Below are 20,174 nucleotides of genomic sequence, written 5' to 3' on the forward strand. Positions count from 1 at the left end.
GGCCAGGGCAATCCCAAGCACAAATACAGGGTGGGTGGAGAATGGGTTGAGAGCAGCCCTGAGGAGAAGGACCTTGGGGGTGTTGGTTGATGAGAAACTCAACACAAGCTGGCAATGTGTGCTTGCAGCCCAGAAAGCCAGCCGTATCCTGGGCTGCACCAAAAGCAGCGTGGCCAGCAGGGTGAGGGAGGTGACTGTCCCCTTCTGCTCTGCTCTTCTGAGACCCCACCTGGAGCCTGCGTTCAGCTCTGGGGGCCCCAGCACAAGAAGGACATGGACCTGTTGGAGAGAGGCCAGAGGAGGTCCACAAAAATGATCAAGGGGTTGGAGCACCTCTCCTATGAAGCCAGGCTGAGGGAGCTGGGGTTGTTCGGCCTGGAGAAGAGAAGGCCCCAGGCAGACCTTACAGGGGCCTTCCAGTGCCTAAAGGGGGCCTGCAGGAAAGCTGTGGAGGGACTCTTTGTCTGGGGGTGTAGGGATAGGGCAAGGGGAAATGGCTTTAAACAGAAAGACGGGAGATTTAGATTAGATGTTAGAAGGTCTTCACTCAGAGGGTGGTGAGGCCCTGGCACAGGCTGCCCAGAGAAGCTGTGGATGCCCCATCCCTGGAGGTGCTCAAGGCCAGGCTGGATGGGGCTTTGGGCAACCTGGTGTGGTGGGAGGTGTCCCTGCCCATGGCAGGGGGCTGGAACTGGGTGGGCTTTAAGGTCCATTCCAGCCCAAACCATTCTGTGGGTCTGTGATGATTCTATGAAGGTGGCTTAGTTCTTCCACTCAGGCTGCTAGAAGATAAACAAAAATACATATACTTATAGACATATACACACGTATTCTTTAATATGCTTCCTTAGCTAAGGGCTAAAAAAAATTAACTGCTTCCGTATTAGTTAAGGACCACTTGAGTAATTTGGATGAAATCACACAAAAATCAAGTGGAGTTGCCACAGATCTAGCTGCCCAATTTAAAATTACATCAATAGAAAACAAGTACAAAAAGCCTAGATTGGCTGAACGTAAACCTTCACTATTCCAGGAAAAAAAAACCAAATATGAGGTTGTATTAACGAAGCAGAAGCCTGACCTGTAATGCTCAGCGGTGTTGCTCTGCCCTCTACAGACTAGATTGTATAATCACATTTTACCCCCAATGACATCTTTTAAAGCACGTCTAACACAGCAGAATTAGTGAATTAATGTGAATTCAACATAGGAGCTACCTTCTAAGCACACCCTGTGACACTACAAGTCGTAAGATAAGTCAGGAGTACTCGTGAGCCAGTGTTTCCTGTGTTCTTACCACGTCCACATTGCCTACTCAGTCTGTGAAGTAATTATTGCCTGAATAGCACCAACACCTAGAGTCCAAATGGAAAGTGTCTTATAGGAGATATTTATGTCTGTTGCTCTATTGTGTGCTATACACCATTTCTTCATGCTGGAGAAAGAAGATTTATTCTAACTGTTGTACACAGAGCAACTTCTTGCTGGTACTAAGAAAAGTTTTCTACAGCAAGATCCAGGGGACTGCAAATGCTGTGATTCCTGGACTGACACTGCAATTTTAAGGGACCAGCATGAAACTAGTGGTAACCTGCCCTGACTGATACACCAAGGTACCAGCATCCCAGTCCGCAGCTTTAGCTGTGTGCCACCTCCCACAGCAATTGGCTCTGCCATTTATCCTGGATAAATGTCCAAGAAATGTGGTAAGTGCACTTTTATGAACTCGCTCTAATTTAATGTGCTGTCCACGTTATCTGGTAAAGAATGATAAAGCTTATTTACTTCTTGGGTACTTGCTACATCCCCACTGATGTGAGGAAAACAACCACATACTTACTTGTTTCTTATGATTTGGACAATGTTTTTTTAGTAGGGGGATTTCATAACCCTTCCAACAGAGAAAACAGGGTCCTGCACCATTTTCCTAAGTCTTCTCTTGGCTAGGAACAACACATTGGAGTCACAGTTTACAAGAAACACAATTCAGATTTGTTCCAACTTTGCATTTTATTGATGTGTCTACATTCAAAAAATACTTAATGCACACATGACCAGTCCCAGGCATCACATGTGGCTCTCACAAATGAGCAGCACCTGACGCTCCTTTATTTCCATCCCCCACAGGTCAGTTATCTGTCTGTGGTTATCGGGTGTCACACAACAGGCAAAATTGGTCAGGCCCTGTGCAAAAAAAGCCTGTCGGGAAGAAGAATTTGCCTATGCAGCTCCCAACATAGCCTACTGTGTGACTCCCACATGTGCTGGTTACATGACCTGGCCCAAAGACTCACATGTCAGGAAACAAGAGAAGTGAGCAGTCTTCTAACACGTGGAAGCATCTAGTGCCTGGCATTTACAGAATACCTTCTGTACAAAACTGAAATGGCTAATAAGAAATGTATATATTCAATTTTATACAATGCAGAGCTTGCCATATGTAATGCTATTACACGTCTGCAAGTTAAATTTTATGGCAGGCTAATATCCTTAATAACTGCTCTTCTGAGCTATATTCAGAGTCTGGGTTGGACACCCTACATAACATACATCTATGTTTGCACATAGAACAAGTGAGATAGAACAGCACATTAAAATTTCATAAAGGAAAGCTATAAAAATGTATTAGGTACATCAGAATTTGATTCCTATCCAGAAGTACTGCAGGAACACTGATTTGGAAAAGTTGGTATGACATTAAACCACCAGCTACATTTCCAAGTGCAAGCTTTTGCGTCGATTCTCCTTTTGTCATACTTCATTGCTTCTGTTTTGTTGAGGGATCTGCTACAGACTAAAGCTGCAGGCTAGAAAATTTCCAAGCATACCGCCCAAGCCCAATGAAAGTCTCAAGTTTTCACCTTGCCCGCTTCACAAACAGAAATGGTATTATTTCTTCCAAAGCCAAAACTGGAGGAAAACAATGGTCACATTTATACTTGGGAAAACTGTTCCCCAGTACTTCCGTTTGACAACAGCTGAATGGCATTCTTCAACAAAATTGTTTATATAATCCCTGCTATCTCAGATAACTGACACGGAAGTATCATATAAGGTCTGGGCTACATCTTGAGAACCTTTTTGCAATCTTATAATACCATCAAATAAACGTGCAAGCTCCGAATTTACATTCCTTTACATTCTTTTCATTTGAAGGCTTTGGAGTGGTTTGTAACATCTAACACCGAAGAAAGCAAAAGTAGGGAAATCAAATACCAAAAACCACTCTTCTTTCCAACAAAATAATTATATTTAATGACACACTAACTATTCTCAGATCTTGGAATATGCTGAATTCTGTAATGGAAAACAATACAATAAGCACCATTTCTGCACATTTAAAACTTCACCTGGACAAAGTGTTGTCATATCCCACCACTCTGATCAAGGCCAGAACCAAGTACACTTGAATAAACATGATGATTTCAGGGAATGCTCAAGTTTCCATACACACTTACCAATAAAGACTATCTTCTAACATTTTCGGGGCTTGGAGTGGTCTTAATGGTGTTAGTGATATGATTGCTTGATAACAATTCTGCAACTCTCTAGGCTAACAGAAGAATGGGGGATGAGATGACCCAGGAGTATTACTGACTAATGGTATCAACTGATATTTGTGCTAATTCTCTTACACTCTCAGTCCTTTTGTCTCAATTCCTTCCTAGCCTCCCTTTTTCAAGTACTGCAGGCCATCTTCTTGTCGTAAAAATCACTAAGAAGGATGCCTTGAACTTTGTTTCTGCCTGGCTTGCTCCACATGCTTGGTAGTGCAAACTGTTCCAGAGGGGGGTGACTATTGTTTGTTTGTTTAAAACAGGCTAGAGGAGAAATGCTTCTTTTCCAAGTCACATGAGACTGGGTCTCATGAACTCAGATGCCTGTTAGGACTTCCCCTGATTCCTGCTCACAAGTTGCAAGCCTAACTTGTTCCCCACATTATGGCACAACTTCCAGTGGAAATCCAGGCCAAAACAGCATCCTATGGGGCTACTTGGTCATCAGCCTCAAATGGTCTTGGGACAGGTGAGCCAAGGCAACTTAGCACTTTTTGAAATACATTACTCTTCAGGAAGAAGAATGGGGTTTCTTCTTTTCCAGAGCTTGCTAGTAAATTAAGTGCTACTGCTGCATTCTTCTCTTACCATGAGCACTGGTGTTCTCCAGTAGCAGAAATCGCTCAGACACACCTGAAGAAAACTCAGGAACACTTACTTCTAACATTGGGGCTATCTCATCAGAAAGGAGAGAAAGCTCAGCTGATCTCTTCCAATAGCAGATTGGACATTAACAAAATGGTCTCTGGTCTGCCTGTCTCCTGAACCTGTGGTTTTAGAATTTAAGCAGTTGAAATTGCTGTCTGAAACAGCAATTGCATTGAAAACGATACATGACCCCCAAATGTGCGTACTCTATTATGCCAAGAGAGGCTGAAGTACCTCTCCAAACCCAACTCTTCTCAGCCTACTAGCAAGGCCACATGTGGCACTGGAACATGGACTCTAGAGCACCAAAGCACTGTGTACGTAAGCACTGCTAGGCCTCCCAGGCACACTGCAGGTCCTCCACAGGCTCTAAAAAACACTCACGAAAGTGGAAGGTGAGCAGGATGCAGAGTACATTATGCCTCTCGTCACTACCAGGATCTGCTCTTTCAGAGGGATACAGACAAGGCTATAGATTCAAGAGATGACTTCTGTAAGAAAGACCATGCAATTGTTTTGAAAAAGCTCAGAAAAAGATCAGATTGATCATGAATGGATTAGGGCCATGAGCAAAACTTCACAAAAGCTGAAATGATCTGTATGCCTACAATTTGCACAAAGCAAGCAATTTTGAATTTATCGGTACAGTTTCACATACCACATAGCAAAAACACAAACAGACTTCCCATTTTGGGAAACTTTTCAATGTAATGATTGCCAGGACTAGTAATCCTCGCCTTCTTTCTCCTCTCCCCAAACCCGAATCCATCTCCTGTGTTATTTATACATAGTGAAAAGAACAAGCTCATAAGCTACATAATATGAATTGTAATCAAGACAATTCACCAAGTAACGACATATTGGAAGTAGTTTTATGAAGTTACTGGGGGAAGGGAGTGTGTCGCAACAGGACAGTTACACTTTCTGAATATGTAATATTTTGAAGTGAAGCTGAAGTGAAAGCTAAGTGAAACTTAACAAAAAAACAAATTTGAAATTCAGTGGAGATATATATTTTTTCTCACTCTTCAAAGCCTGAAACTTTTTTCCCTTGAAAATATTGATGTGTCATATACTCTTCAGAATATCTTTAAAATTACAAAATATTTAATAATTGCACAATAACCTGTTCATCTCTTGCAGTGAAGGCTGAAGGGAAGTCCAAGAAATTCACTGTAGTAAAAGTCCCGAGTCAGCAGAAAGCGCTTTGAAGAAAGCAGTACAAACTGGAAGGAAATTTCCAACACCTGCAGTTTTTGGCTGTTGTTGGCTAAAATAAAGTTTTGGGGTGTGCTGAATGAAACCTTTGACAAGAGAGCTGATCTTGCAGCATACTTTTAAAGAGATCTACAACCATTTGCTCATTAACAGCTATGAGAAAAGCAGAACAGTATTAATTTCTGTGTAGAAATTCAAATGCTTGTGTGAAATGGCTAGATCGTGGCCCACTGTTTTGAGTCCACCATTTTGCAGACAGGGGAAATAAGGCTCTCTTCTGGATAAGAGGAGCACACCCTTTGCCTTGTGCCTTAACCTGTTGATTTCTTCTTCCTTCCTTTAACACTGTTGAATGTGAGCTTTAACTTCACTCATTTAGTCTCCAGAAAGCCTCCAAATAGGTTGCTTCATTTATTAGTCCAACTCCTCATATTGCTTGAAAGACAAAGTGAAAAAATGCTTTTGGATTGAACTCTGGGTGTTGCCATCTATTTCTAGGTACAAATATCCAGGTTTCCCTCTGTTGTCAGAAAACAGTGTAGGAAACAAATGGAGCCTGTGACCTGTTTCCATACAGAATTGGGTACCACACACAAGAAGATTTCATTCTGCATGTTTACCACAAACCCACCGAAGCTGCTGGTCTGTTTGGAGGTCAGTTAATTCATCAATGGATCTCCAGCTGCACTGACAAGCATATGCTCGTGACCCTTTCTTCTTTATCATCTTCGCTCTTAGTTTACTGAGCTCAGGCATGTTATTCCTGTCAATCAAATGAGTTCAGTTTAGAATCATTTTTTTTAAAGAAAAAAGACATGAGGCCATTTTAATTTAGAAAAGCTCTTAAGAATATTTCTGAGTACCAGTGTCATGAATGAATTTAGAGAGATGCCTAAATTCTGTTTTGAACACAATCATTTCTTGAGACAGGAACTCAGTGTGTAGTTTCTGTATTCTCAGATCAGCTGAAGTGTAATCTTTTTGTAAGCAATGTCCTCTATTTGGTTCAGAGATGCTCCTTCAGCCTCCAAAGAAAGAGTTTTGGAAGAAAACCAGGTAAAGTCAACTGTCGTACCAAGAAATTATCCAAAAATATATTAGTCTTATCAAGCTTACTGTAAAAATCCCTATACAGAAGGGATATAACCACAGAGTTAAAAATGTTATCTGTAGCTGTTTCTCAAGATGGTCATTAAGTGACTGAAATGGCCATAAAAGAGAAGAATGTACATCAAACCAAAAATTATTCCTGTGCAAGCATCCAGCACAACAAATAAAGAGTTGGTATGGCTATTACAAACCCAAGGTGTTTCAAAAAGCAGGTGAAAATTTAGTATTTTAACTATCCCTCCTCTCATGACGTCCTTCCTGCCATCAATTACTGGTCACTGAAATGCTTAAAAGCAACACTGGTAAGCTCAGTTATATAAAAAACAAACAAATAAACAAACAACAAAGAAAGAATTTTTAACAAAAGAGGTCATACATCTATTAATTGGAGGTGAGCATTTAATCATCAACTTTACTTTTTAAAATTCAGATTAGCCAAAATAAACATTTTGCTAAAGATTAAAAGTTTTAATCAATATTACAATTATCTGACATTAAAGCCTTTCGTGTCATTAAGTTATTAACTCAAGATCTCAGAACCAGGGAAATTTAGACTTTAAATAAACAGAAGAACTATATTTTTATTTAACCTTTCTAGCTACCTATAATGTAGTATAAGAAAAATAATGGAAAATGAGATGATTTATCCATTACTGTTCTGTTCCAGATGTTACACCCCCTGGTGGCCAAGAACATACTCTGAACACATCCACTACCTCCCTGTGTGAAGAGGCACATAAAGAGAATGCACCAAAATAAGGAGAAATTAAACTTGATGTCTGTATTTGGAGCATGCCTTCTATGCTACACGTCACTAAGTCTTGGCGTTAGATAGTTTTAGAGAAGCCGGACAGAAAAACCCCTTAATTATAAGTCTTACCCCAAAAATGAAATGATTAAAGACTTCACTATATAAGAAGAAAACAAAAATCCCACCTCTCCAGTTGTTTCAAAAAGAAGCCTGTTAAGAAACCAAACTATCTGATTTTTACTGAACATGACAGCATAATGCTTGATACTGGAAAAAAGAAAAGCTGACTTAAAACAATTGTAGTTCGTGTATGTATGAGAATATGGTGAGAAGTACATGCTGGTACTTCATTAATTTTTTGGCATCCTGCAATGGCACACCAAAGGCCAACACATCACACAGACTATTTTCTTATTTCAGCAGTAAAGTTGCCTCTTGATCTATCAAACCTGAATTATTTTTAAAAACTGAGAGGGACAGTGATGGGGAACAAATGGAAAGGCACGAAAACAGATTGTGGAAGATGTTGCATCCCTCTCCCTGCAGACTTTCCTAACTGATTACCAAACAGTTCCTTATTAGTTAACACAGGGCTGCTAACGACTTTGCACATTTCCTGTTCCCATCTAGCCCTGAAGCACAGTAACACAATACTAATACCAAACCCACCTGAGACATACCTGAAAAAAAGATAATCACAGGACTGATCCCAGATGTAGTCATTGAAAAGTGACACGCTGAAGTCGCAAGCAGTACAACGTAGCTGATCACATGTTCTGGTCAAAGACAAAAAAAGAACAAAAATCTCCAAGAGCTTATTATAATTAGAGAGGCTACACAGATCATTACTGTTTTAAAACCAGACACAATCAAAAATACTAGAAGCAAGGTTAACCTATAATCTTAATTTTTTACGTATCTGGTACATTCATTATGTACATGTTCAAACTATATGATCATGTATTAATTCTACAGGTTCCTAACTCCACTGAATATATCAAATAAACTGATGTTCTCCAGATAAATCCTCTTTCGTCCTCCTCACTGCTATGGCACCTGACCACCATCCACACATTCATCAAGTGCATAATTACTTACTACAAAAAATCCCAGATATAAATGCAATGACGTTCTATTGGATACTGGACACACGTATTTAAAGTACCTTCCCTACAGTTAAAGTACCTTTCCTGCAGTTACAAAGCACTCTGCCTGTCTTCAGTTGAGGTTCTGGGCTGCCTATCTTCAGTTCAGGCTCTGGGATGATTTAAACCAGCCTAACGATTTAAGTGTCATACGCAGCATCACACAGAAAGCTGATAAGCAGCAGAAAAAATGCAATGCTATACAGCAGAAGTAGTCTCTTGTCTCATATGCACACATTTTACAACTCCTCAGATGAACGAAAGATTTTGTGATCCAGAACAAAGGACTGGAAGGGATGAGCTGACTCAGACTGCAGTTACAGGCAGTCATATATTCAAACGAATACAGGGCTGTCCTGTACAGTTCAAACTCAGAACTCTGCACCACCACAGAAACACAGCTGTGATTAAAAATAATGATAAAGCAAGTAGAACTTTTTTTTTTTTTACCTTTTTGAAATATTTGTTCCTATGCCATTTGGTGAAGAGCTTCCACCCAGGTACACTGGACAGCACCTATATGGATTTCATAAAAAAAAAAATTTACATTATAGCAAAACATGTTAGAGAAAGTAATATAGCTTCCTTAACAGTTATGTGTTACACTACTTCAAGCATTGTCTTTTCAGCAAGATTTCCTTCTAGTTTTTTAAAGTCGTGGTATTTCTAAGATAGTATTTATTGAATACAAGCAAAACATCCAAATGCTTACAAACTATTGAATTTTAAAAATTCCATTGATAAGATGTTCAAAGAAAATCTCTATGATAACCACTCTCTATGCCAATTACATGTGATTACATATTGCAGGTTTTGATAGGATGCTGTTGTTCAATAATTACTTAAATTGTAAATAATTTTGACTACATGAAAACACATTCGTAATTCTTCAAAATTAACTTCCTATTTATCTTTATTTTTAAAGAAAGCTTCTCTAAGTACTCAGTTTATTTCTTAGTTGATGTCAATACAAATTAATCATCAGTAATACCACCAGGCTGAAAACGAGCTATAATCAAGGTGCGTTCAACTAGCCAAACATTTATCACTTACCTTCTCCTGTGAGTCTGTACAGCAGCACTGTTGTTTTCAGGTGTGAGTCTTGCAGAGTTAGACTTCAATTTCTGTTTAAAAAGCAATCAAAGAATAAAAGGCAGCATTTCAGCAGTAAAACAATATTCTGTTTTACTTAAAAAGCAAGAGCCAGAAAATCTCTGTAACAGAAGTTGGGGACTAAGAATTTGTAAGGCTCTTTTAGACAAAATCTGCTGAAGTTACAGACGGATTGTTAACAAGGCTTCTCTCCCTATAATGAATTCCCATCTCTGCTTGAAGGAACACTACCCGATCACTTTGGCTTCACACCCTCTTTCTAATAATTTTGCCTCTAAAAACATATTTAATTTAGGAATCTTCTCCCTCAGAGTTTCTGAGGTTTTATTGAAAACATATCAAGGTCTTATATTATCAGAAGGACACTGTTTTTGAGAAGTTTATTTGTTGCACATAAGACAGGTTATCACAATTCTAGAATGCTACAATTATATATCCTAAATTGGAAACACGAGGGATATAAAATGATAAAATTATACTCATTTACTGACGGGTGTAATTTGCTCTCACTAAGAGAAACTTATTGTGGTATACAAGCATTTTTTGTTGGCTCATATTAAGTCATCCTGTAAGGAACAAGGCCAAACAAAATGAAAACAAACATGTTACAAAAATAAAGAGAATCTGCACTGGGAGTTGTATATATAGGAAGTATAAATCACACAACTTTCTACTGATGATATCTAAAAGAAAACCAATTTTCAATGCCTTCTATCACTCTCTTTTTCAGACTGTCTTGACTATGTAAATTGGTGGCTTCATCTCCATCTCCTGCTGCCAAACACCAGAAGTCATTTGCAGATGACAGAACTGGGAGGAGTGGTTGGTATGGCTGCCAGTCAGAGGGACCTGAACAGTTTGCAGAAATGGGCTGAGAGAAGTATCTTTAAATTCAACAAGGGAAAATGCAAACTAGTGCACCTGGGAAGAAAGAACCCTCGTGCACTCGTGTACACTGAGGGCTGACCAGCTGGAAAGCAGCTTTGCAGAAAAGGCCCTGGGAATCTTGGTTGGTGACAAACTGATCGTGAGCAGTGTGCCTTTGCAGGAACAAAGGCCGACAGCATCCTGGACTGCGTTAGGAAGACGAATGTTGCCAGCAGGTTGAGGGAAGTGATCCTTCCTTGATACTCAGCACCAGTGAGAGAGAATCACAGAATCATTTAGGTTCGACAGGACTTCTTGAGATCATCCAGGTCAACCTCCAGCTCAAAGCAGGGTCTGCATCAGCTGCTTGTCCAGGACTGTGCCCAGTTGGGTTTTGAAAATAACACCAGACAGTCTCCACAAACACTCGGGGCAACCTGTGCCAGTGTTTGACCATCCTCACAGTAAGAATGTATTTTCTTGTGTTCAAGTGGAATTTCATGTATTTTAATTAGTGCCTATTGCCTCTTTTCCTGTCAGTGGTCACTACAGAGGAGAGTCTGGCTCCTTGTTTACTACCCCCATCAAGTATTTAAGACTGCCCCAAGCCCTCTCTTCCCTGGGCTGAACAGTCCCAGCTCTCTTAGCCTCTCCCAAAAAGCTCCAGTCTCTCAATCATCTCTACGGCATTTTGCTGGTGTCTCCAGTCGCTCCATCTCTCTCTTGCAGCGGGGAGCCCAGAACCAGATGCAGTACTCCAGGTTTGGCCTCCTGGACATGTCTGGAGTGCTGTGCTCAATACAAAAGAGATGTGGACATAATGGAATGGGTCCAGCAAAGGAACTTGAAGGTGATTAAGATCTTTAGACCACCTGACATACTGACAGAGGCCAAGAGAGCTGGCATTGTTTAGCCTGTAGAAGACAAAGGTCAGGACAATCTCATCAATGTATAAAAATGTATTTTGGGGAGAAGTAATGAAGACGTATTCAGACTATTCTCTGTGGTGCCCACTGACAAGAGGAGGGGCAATGTACACAAATTGACATACAAGGAATTTTACTTAAACATAAGAAAAAGCTTCTTGTGAGGATGAGCTATCACTGCAACAGGTTAACTAGAGAGGTTGTGGAGTCTCTACTCTTGAAAATTTAATTCAAAATTCAAAACCTAACTGAGCAACTTGCCTGAGTTGACCCTGCTTTAAGCAGAAGGATTGAACGAGACAATTCACCAAGGTCTTTCCAATGTCAACTGTTTTGTATTCTATGGTTCTAAGTGCTTATCCCAGAAAAGAAAAAAGACAAAACTGCATCCTTTATTTCAAAACAGTGTTTACTTAGATAATGCTTTGACATTTGCCACTATGCTCTATCCTGACTTAGCATTTCCTTTAATTGCCTGCTACCGCCTGCATAAGAATATCTCTTTATATCTCTCCTGTTCTTCACTATAGAACTGTTGTGCTTTCCTTCCTGTTTTATTCTCCAAGTTTATCCCACAGCTTACTTTAATTCAATTTTGGTTTAAACCAGTTTTAGTTAGTGGTGCTTTTCTTTCCATTGTTGAATTTCTGCACTTTTCCAGACTCATACTCACCAGAGGCATTTTGGCAAAGCTGTCGTTACAGATTTCATCAATAACGTCATCTATATCTTCTTCACTGCTGCCAGGACTCATGAACATTTTAGCTGATCTGAAAAACAAACACATCAACCTCCATTTTGTAATGTGATCAGAGCCGCTATAAAGAACTGCAAGTTAAAAACATAAATTGGTTACATTTTTCCTCGAAAATTACCGTACTATCCAAGGTACGCCGTCCAGATCATGACTTTCAGTTCCTGTTGAACTGTCCTGTCCCATCATAAGCCTTCTTTTTGCTTGTTTCTTTATTTTCTTTTATTTGGAAATAAAGAAACAAGCAAAATAGAGAAAGCTTGAATAAAACACTGATAATATACCCCATCCTGCACATACTGAGGGTTATTGGGTTATTGTACTGCTCTGATTTTCACAGAAATCTCTAAAACACTGAAATAACGTTCTGAAATTGGCAGGCTTTATGCCTCACTCATCCCTTCTAATGGGCTCAGGTAATAGACATTGTTCCAGATGCCCCTGATGGAAATGTAGCAGACTTTCACTGGTGGTCTATCACCACTGAAAGTGGTACTATTACTGTCCCTATGGAAGGGTTGACAAAGCTGCATAACATAAGTCAATCTCAAAAGCAGATGGTGCTAAAATACAGCACTAATACACAGCAAAAGTGACAGCTGTGTTTGGAGGGATGTCTGGTTTTGCTGTATGCAAATTTGAACTCGTTCCTCAGTATTGTGTTTGGAACCAGGGCAACTTGTTTTTGAAACAGTAAATCTGCTTACTAAAGCCCATGCCTCCAACATGGCAACGCACAGAGTTTCCCTTAAAAAAAAAAAAGGCTTTTTATTTACTCTATTCAAGTGGAGCAGCAGTGTTTGAATTTATTTTATAATCCATAATTTATAATTTATAAACCTCAGAGCTTTTGTTAGCAGTTCAAAATTACAAGCTCAGTTGAAATTCGAATAGAGAGCAAGGCTACTCACACATACTATTATAGGATTAATTGCACATTAATCCTTACAAGCTAGATGCATGAGGCTGGACACATTTGGAAAGTTCACCTTTCTTGGCCTGTTTGAAATGGGGTGCTCACGTTCTGTGCAAATGTATTGTCGTACAATATGACTGTCATCATATAAAAAAATGGGCCATTTCACACAGCTGTCCACAAGAAGTTGTGCTCTCTCTCCTGCTTCAAAAAGATGATTCAATGAGTATTTCCGTGGATCTGAAGAATCTGAAGTGACAATGAGAACTGCACAGATCACAGTTTGAACACTTCAGTAAGAGTAGACTTAACTGAGGAAGCAGTGAGGATCAATCTCCTTCTTAGAAGCCTCAAAGGATAATAAGAAACATACTTCACTGTGGACCTACAGTCAGTGAAAGAATCCAGCGAAGTCAATGCCAGGCTGCTAATGTACTGGCAGAAAGCTGCTTCACGGGCAATGCTAGCTTTCTTTACATTTATGAAATCAGACAGTGTATATATGTATGTTCTACACAATGAATAAATGCACAGGCAGAATTCAGGCTCATGGAGAATCTGTGCCACTCTTACAAACAGCATCTGTTAGAAAAATGGGTTTGAAACATGTTTGCACTTACTGATTTCCTCCTCAGCACAGTACACAAGTCATAAGAGTTGTGACTGAATTAGTGAAGGACACATTGCCATTTTGACTGTAATACATTATGACTGTAAAAGCTGGGATAAAAGTGAAAAAATGTTAAAAAAGATATAGCTACAGCAGAGATGTTTTGAATTTGAATACTTGGCATAATCCAGTCAACTCAGTGCTGACAACTGTTTAGCTGCAACACGGGTGAATAACAGTCTCTCACAAATAAAACTAGGAAATTCAATATGAAAATAGTTGCATACAGTAATTCTACAACACTGCGATCCCAGAAAAAAAGAGGAGTATTTTGCCAACTGCTTGGGTACTGAAAGGAAGCATCACCTTCAATTTTGTAAAGCAACTGGCAGATCCATGGAAAAGGACTCCTTAGCCAAAACACTGCAATGGGCAGTAATTTTATAAAGTTTAAGTTCACAGAAAGTGTGCTGGTGGTGGAGCAACAGTGCTTTAACACAATCTAAACATTCTGAAAAGGGGTTCTGAAGAAATTCCTGCCAACCTGTATGCATTTAGAGAAATCACTGGCACTTTGTTTTCACTCAAGTGCGAAGTCATGTCTCTTGAACCTGCTCTTGACTAGTTCTTTGTCAGAGAAAGAGAGGCTTCCAGTACCACTGCATCAGCCAGCCATCAGCAAAGTCACTCTTGAGAAAGAAAACTGTGCTTTTTAAAAGTTCTAGTAAGATTGACTAAATTTAGATGTTCGTTAAGCAAACAAGGAGGAAGTACAGCCGTGTGGCCTGATGGTAGTGGCCTTGTTTGTCCTGTACTAGTCACTTGGCTCTTCAAGACTGGGACGATGTTCAAGATGGGAACATCTTCAAGATGTTCCAGCCTGGGAGTCTGGGACATCTACATCTGCTGCTGAGCTCTGGAGGGGGACAGGTGACAACCCAGGAGCCTGAGGGCAGGCAGTGGTGGCAGTGCCACCAGACGTGCCCTGCAGTGCCCGAAGATGTCGGCACGGAGGCTGTCATTCTGAACATCACCAAGTTTGAAGTGGATCCGTAAAGGCGTACAGTGCAAGGCAGGGACTTACTGTAGAGGATTAGTAGAAAGAGCGTTAACAGAACACGTAAGTAATACACATAATCAACGGAAGGAAATATTTGAAAACACTACTGATAAAGTTCTTCCTATTACAAATTGCAGAACTTGCACATATTTTATTTGTCAGAGGCTCAGCTACAGAGCTAACCACCACCCGTTTGCAACTCACAAGCAAGCTGATGTGGGTTTAACGCCGCTTTTATTCCGATTCTCTTGAGGGACAAAGATTAGCCGAAGCAACAGGGCTTGCGGGCACACGACTCGGGTGTTTATAAACATACCACCGCAAACTCTGAGCGGTGCTCAGGGTCCATCACCGATGTGCTCTGAGCCCCGGGACGGCCCCGACCCCTTCCTGCCGGGCGGGCACTGCGCCACCGGGCGATGGATGCGTGAGGGGGAATACCCACGCAGGACCGCTAACCTGCCCTTCGCCGCCGCCCCTTCCTCCTCCTCTTCGCCCTCCTCATCCTCCCGGCCGCCGTGCAGCGGGCCGCGGGCCGCCCCCCGCGCCGACAGGCGGCAGAGCCGCGCCTCCACCTCGTCCAGCAGCACCTCCAAGTCGTCCGCCATCTTGCCGCCGCCACCCGTTGCCACGGCGGCCCCGCACCGCCTCCGCCGGCAGGGGAGGAGCCTCCGAGCCCGCCGGGGTACGGGGAGCACGGGGGGCGGCCGGGAGCCTTCACGCCTTCGCCTGCCGTGCCGCCTGTACGGCTGTGCGGGAATTAAAAAAAATAAATAAATTGGGGATTTAAAAGTCGCACGGAGCCTTTAAAGCTCCGGCCGTAGTCGGCAGGATTCGAACCTGCGCGGGGAGACCCCAATGGATTTCTAGTCCATCGCCTTAACCACTCGGCCACGACTACGCACGTTGTAAGCTCTCCTCCCGCCGCAGTAGGTCTGTGCGCCGCCAGCCGCCTCTCGGGACGGGGGTGGGCGTTTTCGGATTAAAACTGCGGGGGTATGGACTTCGTCTGTATGGGCGAACTGAAAGATATAAAATAGAGGTGCATTTAAATGCTTAATGCATTCTTAGTGTAGCTCGGTCTGTTGTGTATTGGTCCGCTTAAAACAAAAAAAGGATTTTCACAGGTTGCTGTGAGTCTGAGGAAACGGCTCAACTTCACTACATCCCCCAATAAATGCCCCTCTATTTCTTTATTTTTTTCTTAGTTTAGATGAACTTGTCAGGAGAAGGGGCTCAGTACCTAAAAACAGGTACATTCCTATGTACACATCCCAGTCCGCCTGTAGGAAACTCATGGGCAGGCTTTGGCGTGGCTGGAAGGACGCTGGTGGTGCCGGACTGGGGCTTCTGGCTGCTTTTGGCCAGTCTCAACCAGTTCTGGCCGGTTTCTTCCGGGTCTGGCTGGTTCCAGCTGGTTTCATCCAGTTCTGGCCAGTTTCAGCCGGTTCGAGCCAGTCTCAGCCAGTTCTGGCCGGTTCCAGCTAGTTCCAGCCAGGTCTAGCTGGTTCCAGCTTGTCTCACCCAGTTCTGGCTGGTTTCAGCCAGGTCTGGCTGGTTCTGGCTGGTCTCAGCTGGTTGCAGCTGGTTCCAGCCGGTTCCAGCCAGTTCCAGCCAGTTCTGACCAGTTCCATCCAGCCTCAGCCAGTTCCAGCTGGCATGCCAAGCAAAGTGGCTGTGGCCATGCTGTGACCTGGTAATTAGCAGGTTCTCAATCAGCACTGAGTGCTCCAGCCATACACAGTTTGTTTAAAGGGTTCTAGGAGCTATCTTAATCAAGTATTTTTTTCATTGAGTGTGCTTTATTTAGGATTTTTAAGCAAACCCCTATAAAAGCAGCATCTCGCCTGTGTTAAACACAAAACATGGTACTGCCATCTCTGGTCGGCTGACAGAAAGCTCAGCACTCACCCCCCTCACCAGGACCGTTCAAAATTTGTGATGAAGTGGGGGCTGCAGTCCTTAACAGCTCCAAGCAAAGCCTCTCGGTTACAAGGTGTTTTACAATCCTCCTGGCATTCCCTGTAATGAGCTGCAAGCCCTGTTTGAATTCACTTGTACTTAAGCTTTTATTTATTTGTTCCATTTTCCTCCCCACGCATCTCAGGGCTCCTTCAATACCCCAGCCGGTGCAATGGCAGCGCTGCCAGGGGATGTGTTGGGTAGAGCAGTTGTGAGCCTTCCCTGGGTTGATGTGATGGAAGAAACTAAATAGCGTTGATGCTGCTCCAGCTCTTTTAAGTGGTCCCTTGGTCGGGACTCAGTGTCATGTAGGTAAATTCAATCCAGAAGAAGCGGATTTTTTGGTGGAATTTGTACATTCATCTCTCACAGCTGTGGAGAGTTTAAACTAATCACAATTCTCCCTGGTATGCTATCATCTCTGTAATTTGAAAAAGGATCAGGAGCCCACAGGCTTGGAAAATCTTGAAGAAACTCTTGTCCTGAAATACATCATCACATGTGGAAAAGACCACTTGCTGCATCATCTTAAAGGAGCTTAAGAATGCCGAAATCCAGTATCATTCTGGCATTCTTTCAAATGGCCTTAGAAATCCGAGTACATTCTCTTTTGACTGCAAAACAGCTTCTTTCCTTTTCCATCAATACTGTGGCTGTCAATGTGTCTGCTGTAAGGTGCCAAAAATGTATGGAGTGTCTACGGGATAACGGTGCCAAAGTTGGGGTGCCTAAAGGCCTTCTCCCATGAACCCACTGGTGCATTTGCTCAGTTGGAAAGCATTTGAAACAAAAAAGAAAAAAAAAAAAAGAGGCACAGATCTTTAAAATTCCTCTGCAGAGGAATTAAAAAAACTGCAGAGATTATTTTTGTGCAGATTACTGCCTGCTGTTTAGATCCTTGTTGTTCAAAACTTCTGAAAAGCCCAAAGCAATCAAAGAGACTGGGTCAAATTAATTCCAGACCAGTCCCTGGAATCACACTGAGGTGAAGCTGACATACTGGGCCTTCAGCTAAGCTGTGGCCAGGAGAAGTATAGGAGACAGAAGTTGAGGTCACATCCTGAATTTTGCCCTCTCTTAGGAGATGAGTGAATTAATTTGCGCAAATCATGTCTCTTGCTGACTGCATGGGGCTTGTATCGGTGCAAACAGAATGGTTACTGACTGCTGAGGTCTGGAAAAGTGTCTATCTCAAGTGCAGAACAATCATTTTGTCTGGCAACACTTTTTTTTTTTTTTAAATTTTATTTAAAAAAGACTCTTCATAGTGTATCCTCAGGAAGAGAGGACAGAAAGCTGGAAGGCTGGCCTGAGTAGAAGCCATCATGGTCTCTAAACCACAAGCCACTGCAAGCCTTCTTAGCTGTGTTGATAAAACTAGCTTTTGCCACCACAGTGATGAGGACAAAATAACTTCTTAGGGCAGGATGGTAATTTACCTCCTGTGCTTTCTCTGGGAAAACAAAGAGAGCCTTAACTGAAGTCAGTCAGAGCTTTCCTCAGCTCCCTTCTCTGAATGATCAATCTCCAGTGCTCAGGCGATGATAAAGGCTGGCAGAGCTGGGAAGTACCAAAGCCACCATTTCCTCTGTGCTGTGCTACCTGCTGCCAGCCAGGAGGGAAATGAATGCAGGGAGGCCTTCTTGATGTGGTGGTGACATGTCGCAGCCCTTTTTGCATTTCCAGCTCTTGCCCCAGAAGCTGGGGTGGAGGCAGGATCACAGCAGCTGCCTGTCACCAAGGTGTGCTGCCTTCACCAAATGTAAATGGGTCATGCCCCATTTTACAACCAGTCCAACTTCTTGCGTCCAGTCACAAGTTACTGCTCTAATCCTGTTCCTGGTCACACTCCAGTATAATATCATTTTGAGCGACACCACGCTTATTTTCCAGTAGTGGTGCAGTGCATTAACACGAGTAAATTCAGGCCGAATGTAGATTCTTGGCCATAATTTAACCAGTAGTAAGCATTTCTGTGGATGAAATTATTCTCTGTAAAGATATCAGATTGGGAGACAACTTCTTGAAAGACTGCTTGGCAGCAAAAGTAGCACTGTGTGCAAGATTCCTAGCGTAATGTTATTCATTTGTGATGCTGAGAGACAGCCTTGGATCAGAGGACCGTATAAGCTGGAGGCCAATTCAGTCTTGGACTTCACTGTTGATCCTTCCATCAAATGTGCCAGCTCAGAGCGTGGATTTTCAGCTTGGTTTTCTGGCACTGCTGCCTCAGCCGTGAGGACCAGACTGGCATTGGGACTGGAACAACTTTCAGTTACTTCCAGCCTTTCCTCAAATTAATCATTTCAGGCTTAGGGTACGTGAGCAGCCATCACCTGTTTCCTGGCTATCCACTTCTCTTTGCATAGGGACATATTCCTGAGGAGAGCAGCTATGTGTCCACAGTGGCAACCTGAGCCCTTGTTGTCAGGACTATACGGACTTTTGGATGTTTGTAGCCACACATGCCCATTTGCAGATGAGTGTAACAGTGTGGCATTTACCTAGGGAAGGATAAAGTTTTCAGGACACTATGCAAAGCAAGAAAACACTTGTCTATGAGCCTTTTAATGAACCTGATGTAGTCTTGAAAACTGCCTATAAACATGACATTTTGATCTCCAAGAGGGCATAACAAACTTTGGAAAGTCATTTCTGGAAAAATAAAAAACAACCCCAAACTGTTAGCTTCCACGGCAGTGTATCAAGAAAGTCACACTTGCAAATCAATGATAATTATGTGTAACTTCAAATAAAAATGGTGTTGCCAGGCGCTGCGTGGCTTTGCTGCACCTGCATTCTCTGGCACCGAGGGTGTCTGTCCCTGTAAAGTAGGGCAGAGGGAGGCACAGTGATAAAGCAGGTTAATGCAGGGGAAGCATCTCATCACACGGAAAAAAATGTTTCCATCTAAAAGACAGAAATAATAATTAGTAGTAAATATAAAATAACGGGCAGGCCAGGAAGGACCTAAGCTGTGGAACACGAGTAGTAAGGAGCAAGCATCCAGCAGAGAGGACCGGGGGCTATTGTGGAAAAATCCTTCCTACTTGCTGCCCATTGCACAGCTGCGGCGAGAGACAAACAGCATGCAAGGCCATCCTAGCCGAGGGACACGGGAGTCGAAACCAAAGCAGTGATAGTATTACATCACCCTTGCCAAGGCTGGAAAATATTTTTAAGGGATGATTCTCCAGATGAATTGTGAGCTGGGAATAATGAGCCTGTAAGCTATGGGGTTGTGGCGTGAGTATGCACGTGAAAGGGAAGTTTGCCGTTTGTATGAACTCTAGCTGATTTTGTATTATTTTGGCTTTGGGTACATTTGTGGCTAATCCTGTGAATGGATGTAGCTTTCATACACTCCTTAAGCAGCTTGCTATACTAGAAGAACTGAAGTCGAGAAATCTTACCATCTTTTGCCACAGCACTGCCTTAGCATGTGCCTTTCTGTCAGGATGATGCTGTGCATCAACAACCACCACAGGAGAACCCAGCTGTACCAGTGCAGCTGAACGCATAGCAGGAGGGGACCTG

The 20,174-nt window shown here is 42.3% G+C and overlaps 1 protein-coding gene across 2 annotated transcripts; it reads right to left on the bottom strand.

The window, feature by feature from the left end:
- Nucleotides 1-1,991: 1,991 nt before the first annotated feature.
- CFAP418 (cilia and flagella associated protein 418) lies at nucleotides 1,992-15,608 on the bottom strand. Of its 2 annotated transcripts, none has more exons than XM_080583121.1 (6): nucleotides 15,135-15,608; nucleotides 12,009-12,105; nucleotides 9,483-9,553; nucleotides 8,880-8,945; nucleotides 7,965-8,060; nucleotides 1,992-6,186 (listed from the first exon to the last, which is right to left on the bottom strand). In XM_080583121.1, exons 1-6 carry the CDS (start codon nucleotides 15,281-15,283, stop codon nucleotides 6,027-6,029), a joined length of 639 nt encoding a protein of 212 aa, XP_080439247.1. In that variant the 5' UTR covers nucleotides 15,284-15,608; the 3' UTR covers nucleotides 1,992-6,026. The 2 variants fall into 2 exon arrangements, with proteins under 2 accessions (XP_080439247.1, XP_080439248.1); XM_080583122.1 differs by lacking the exon at nucleotides 15,135-15,608 and adding an exon at nucleotides 14,880-15,121.
- Between the last annotated feature and the right edge of the window lie 4,566 nt (nucleotides 15,609-20,174).

This window comes from Anser brachyrhynchus, assembly GCF_964034855.1.
Source record: "Anser brachyrhynchus genome assembly, chromosome: 2".
In the NCBI taxonomy this organism is placed as follows: Eukaryota; Metazoa; Chordata; class Aves; order Anseriformes; family Anatidae; genus Anser; species Anser brachyrhynchus.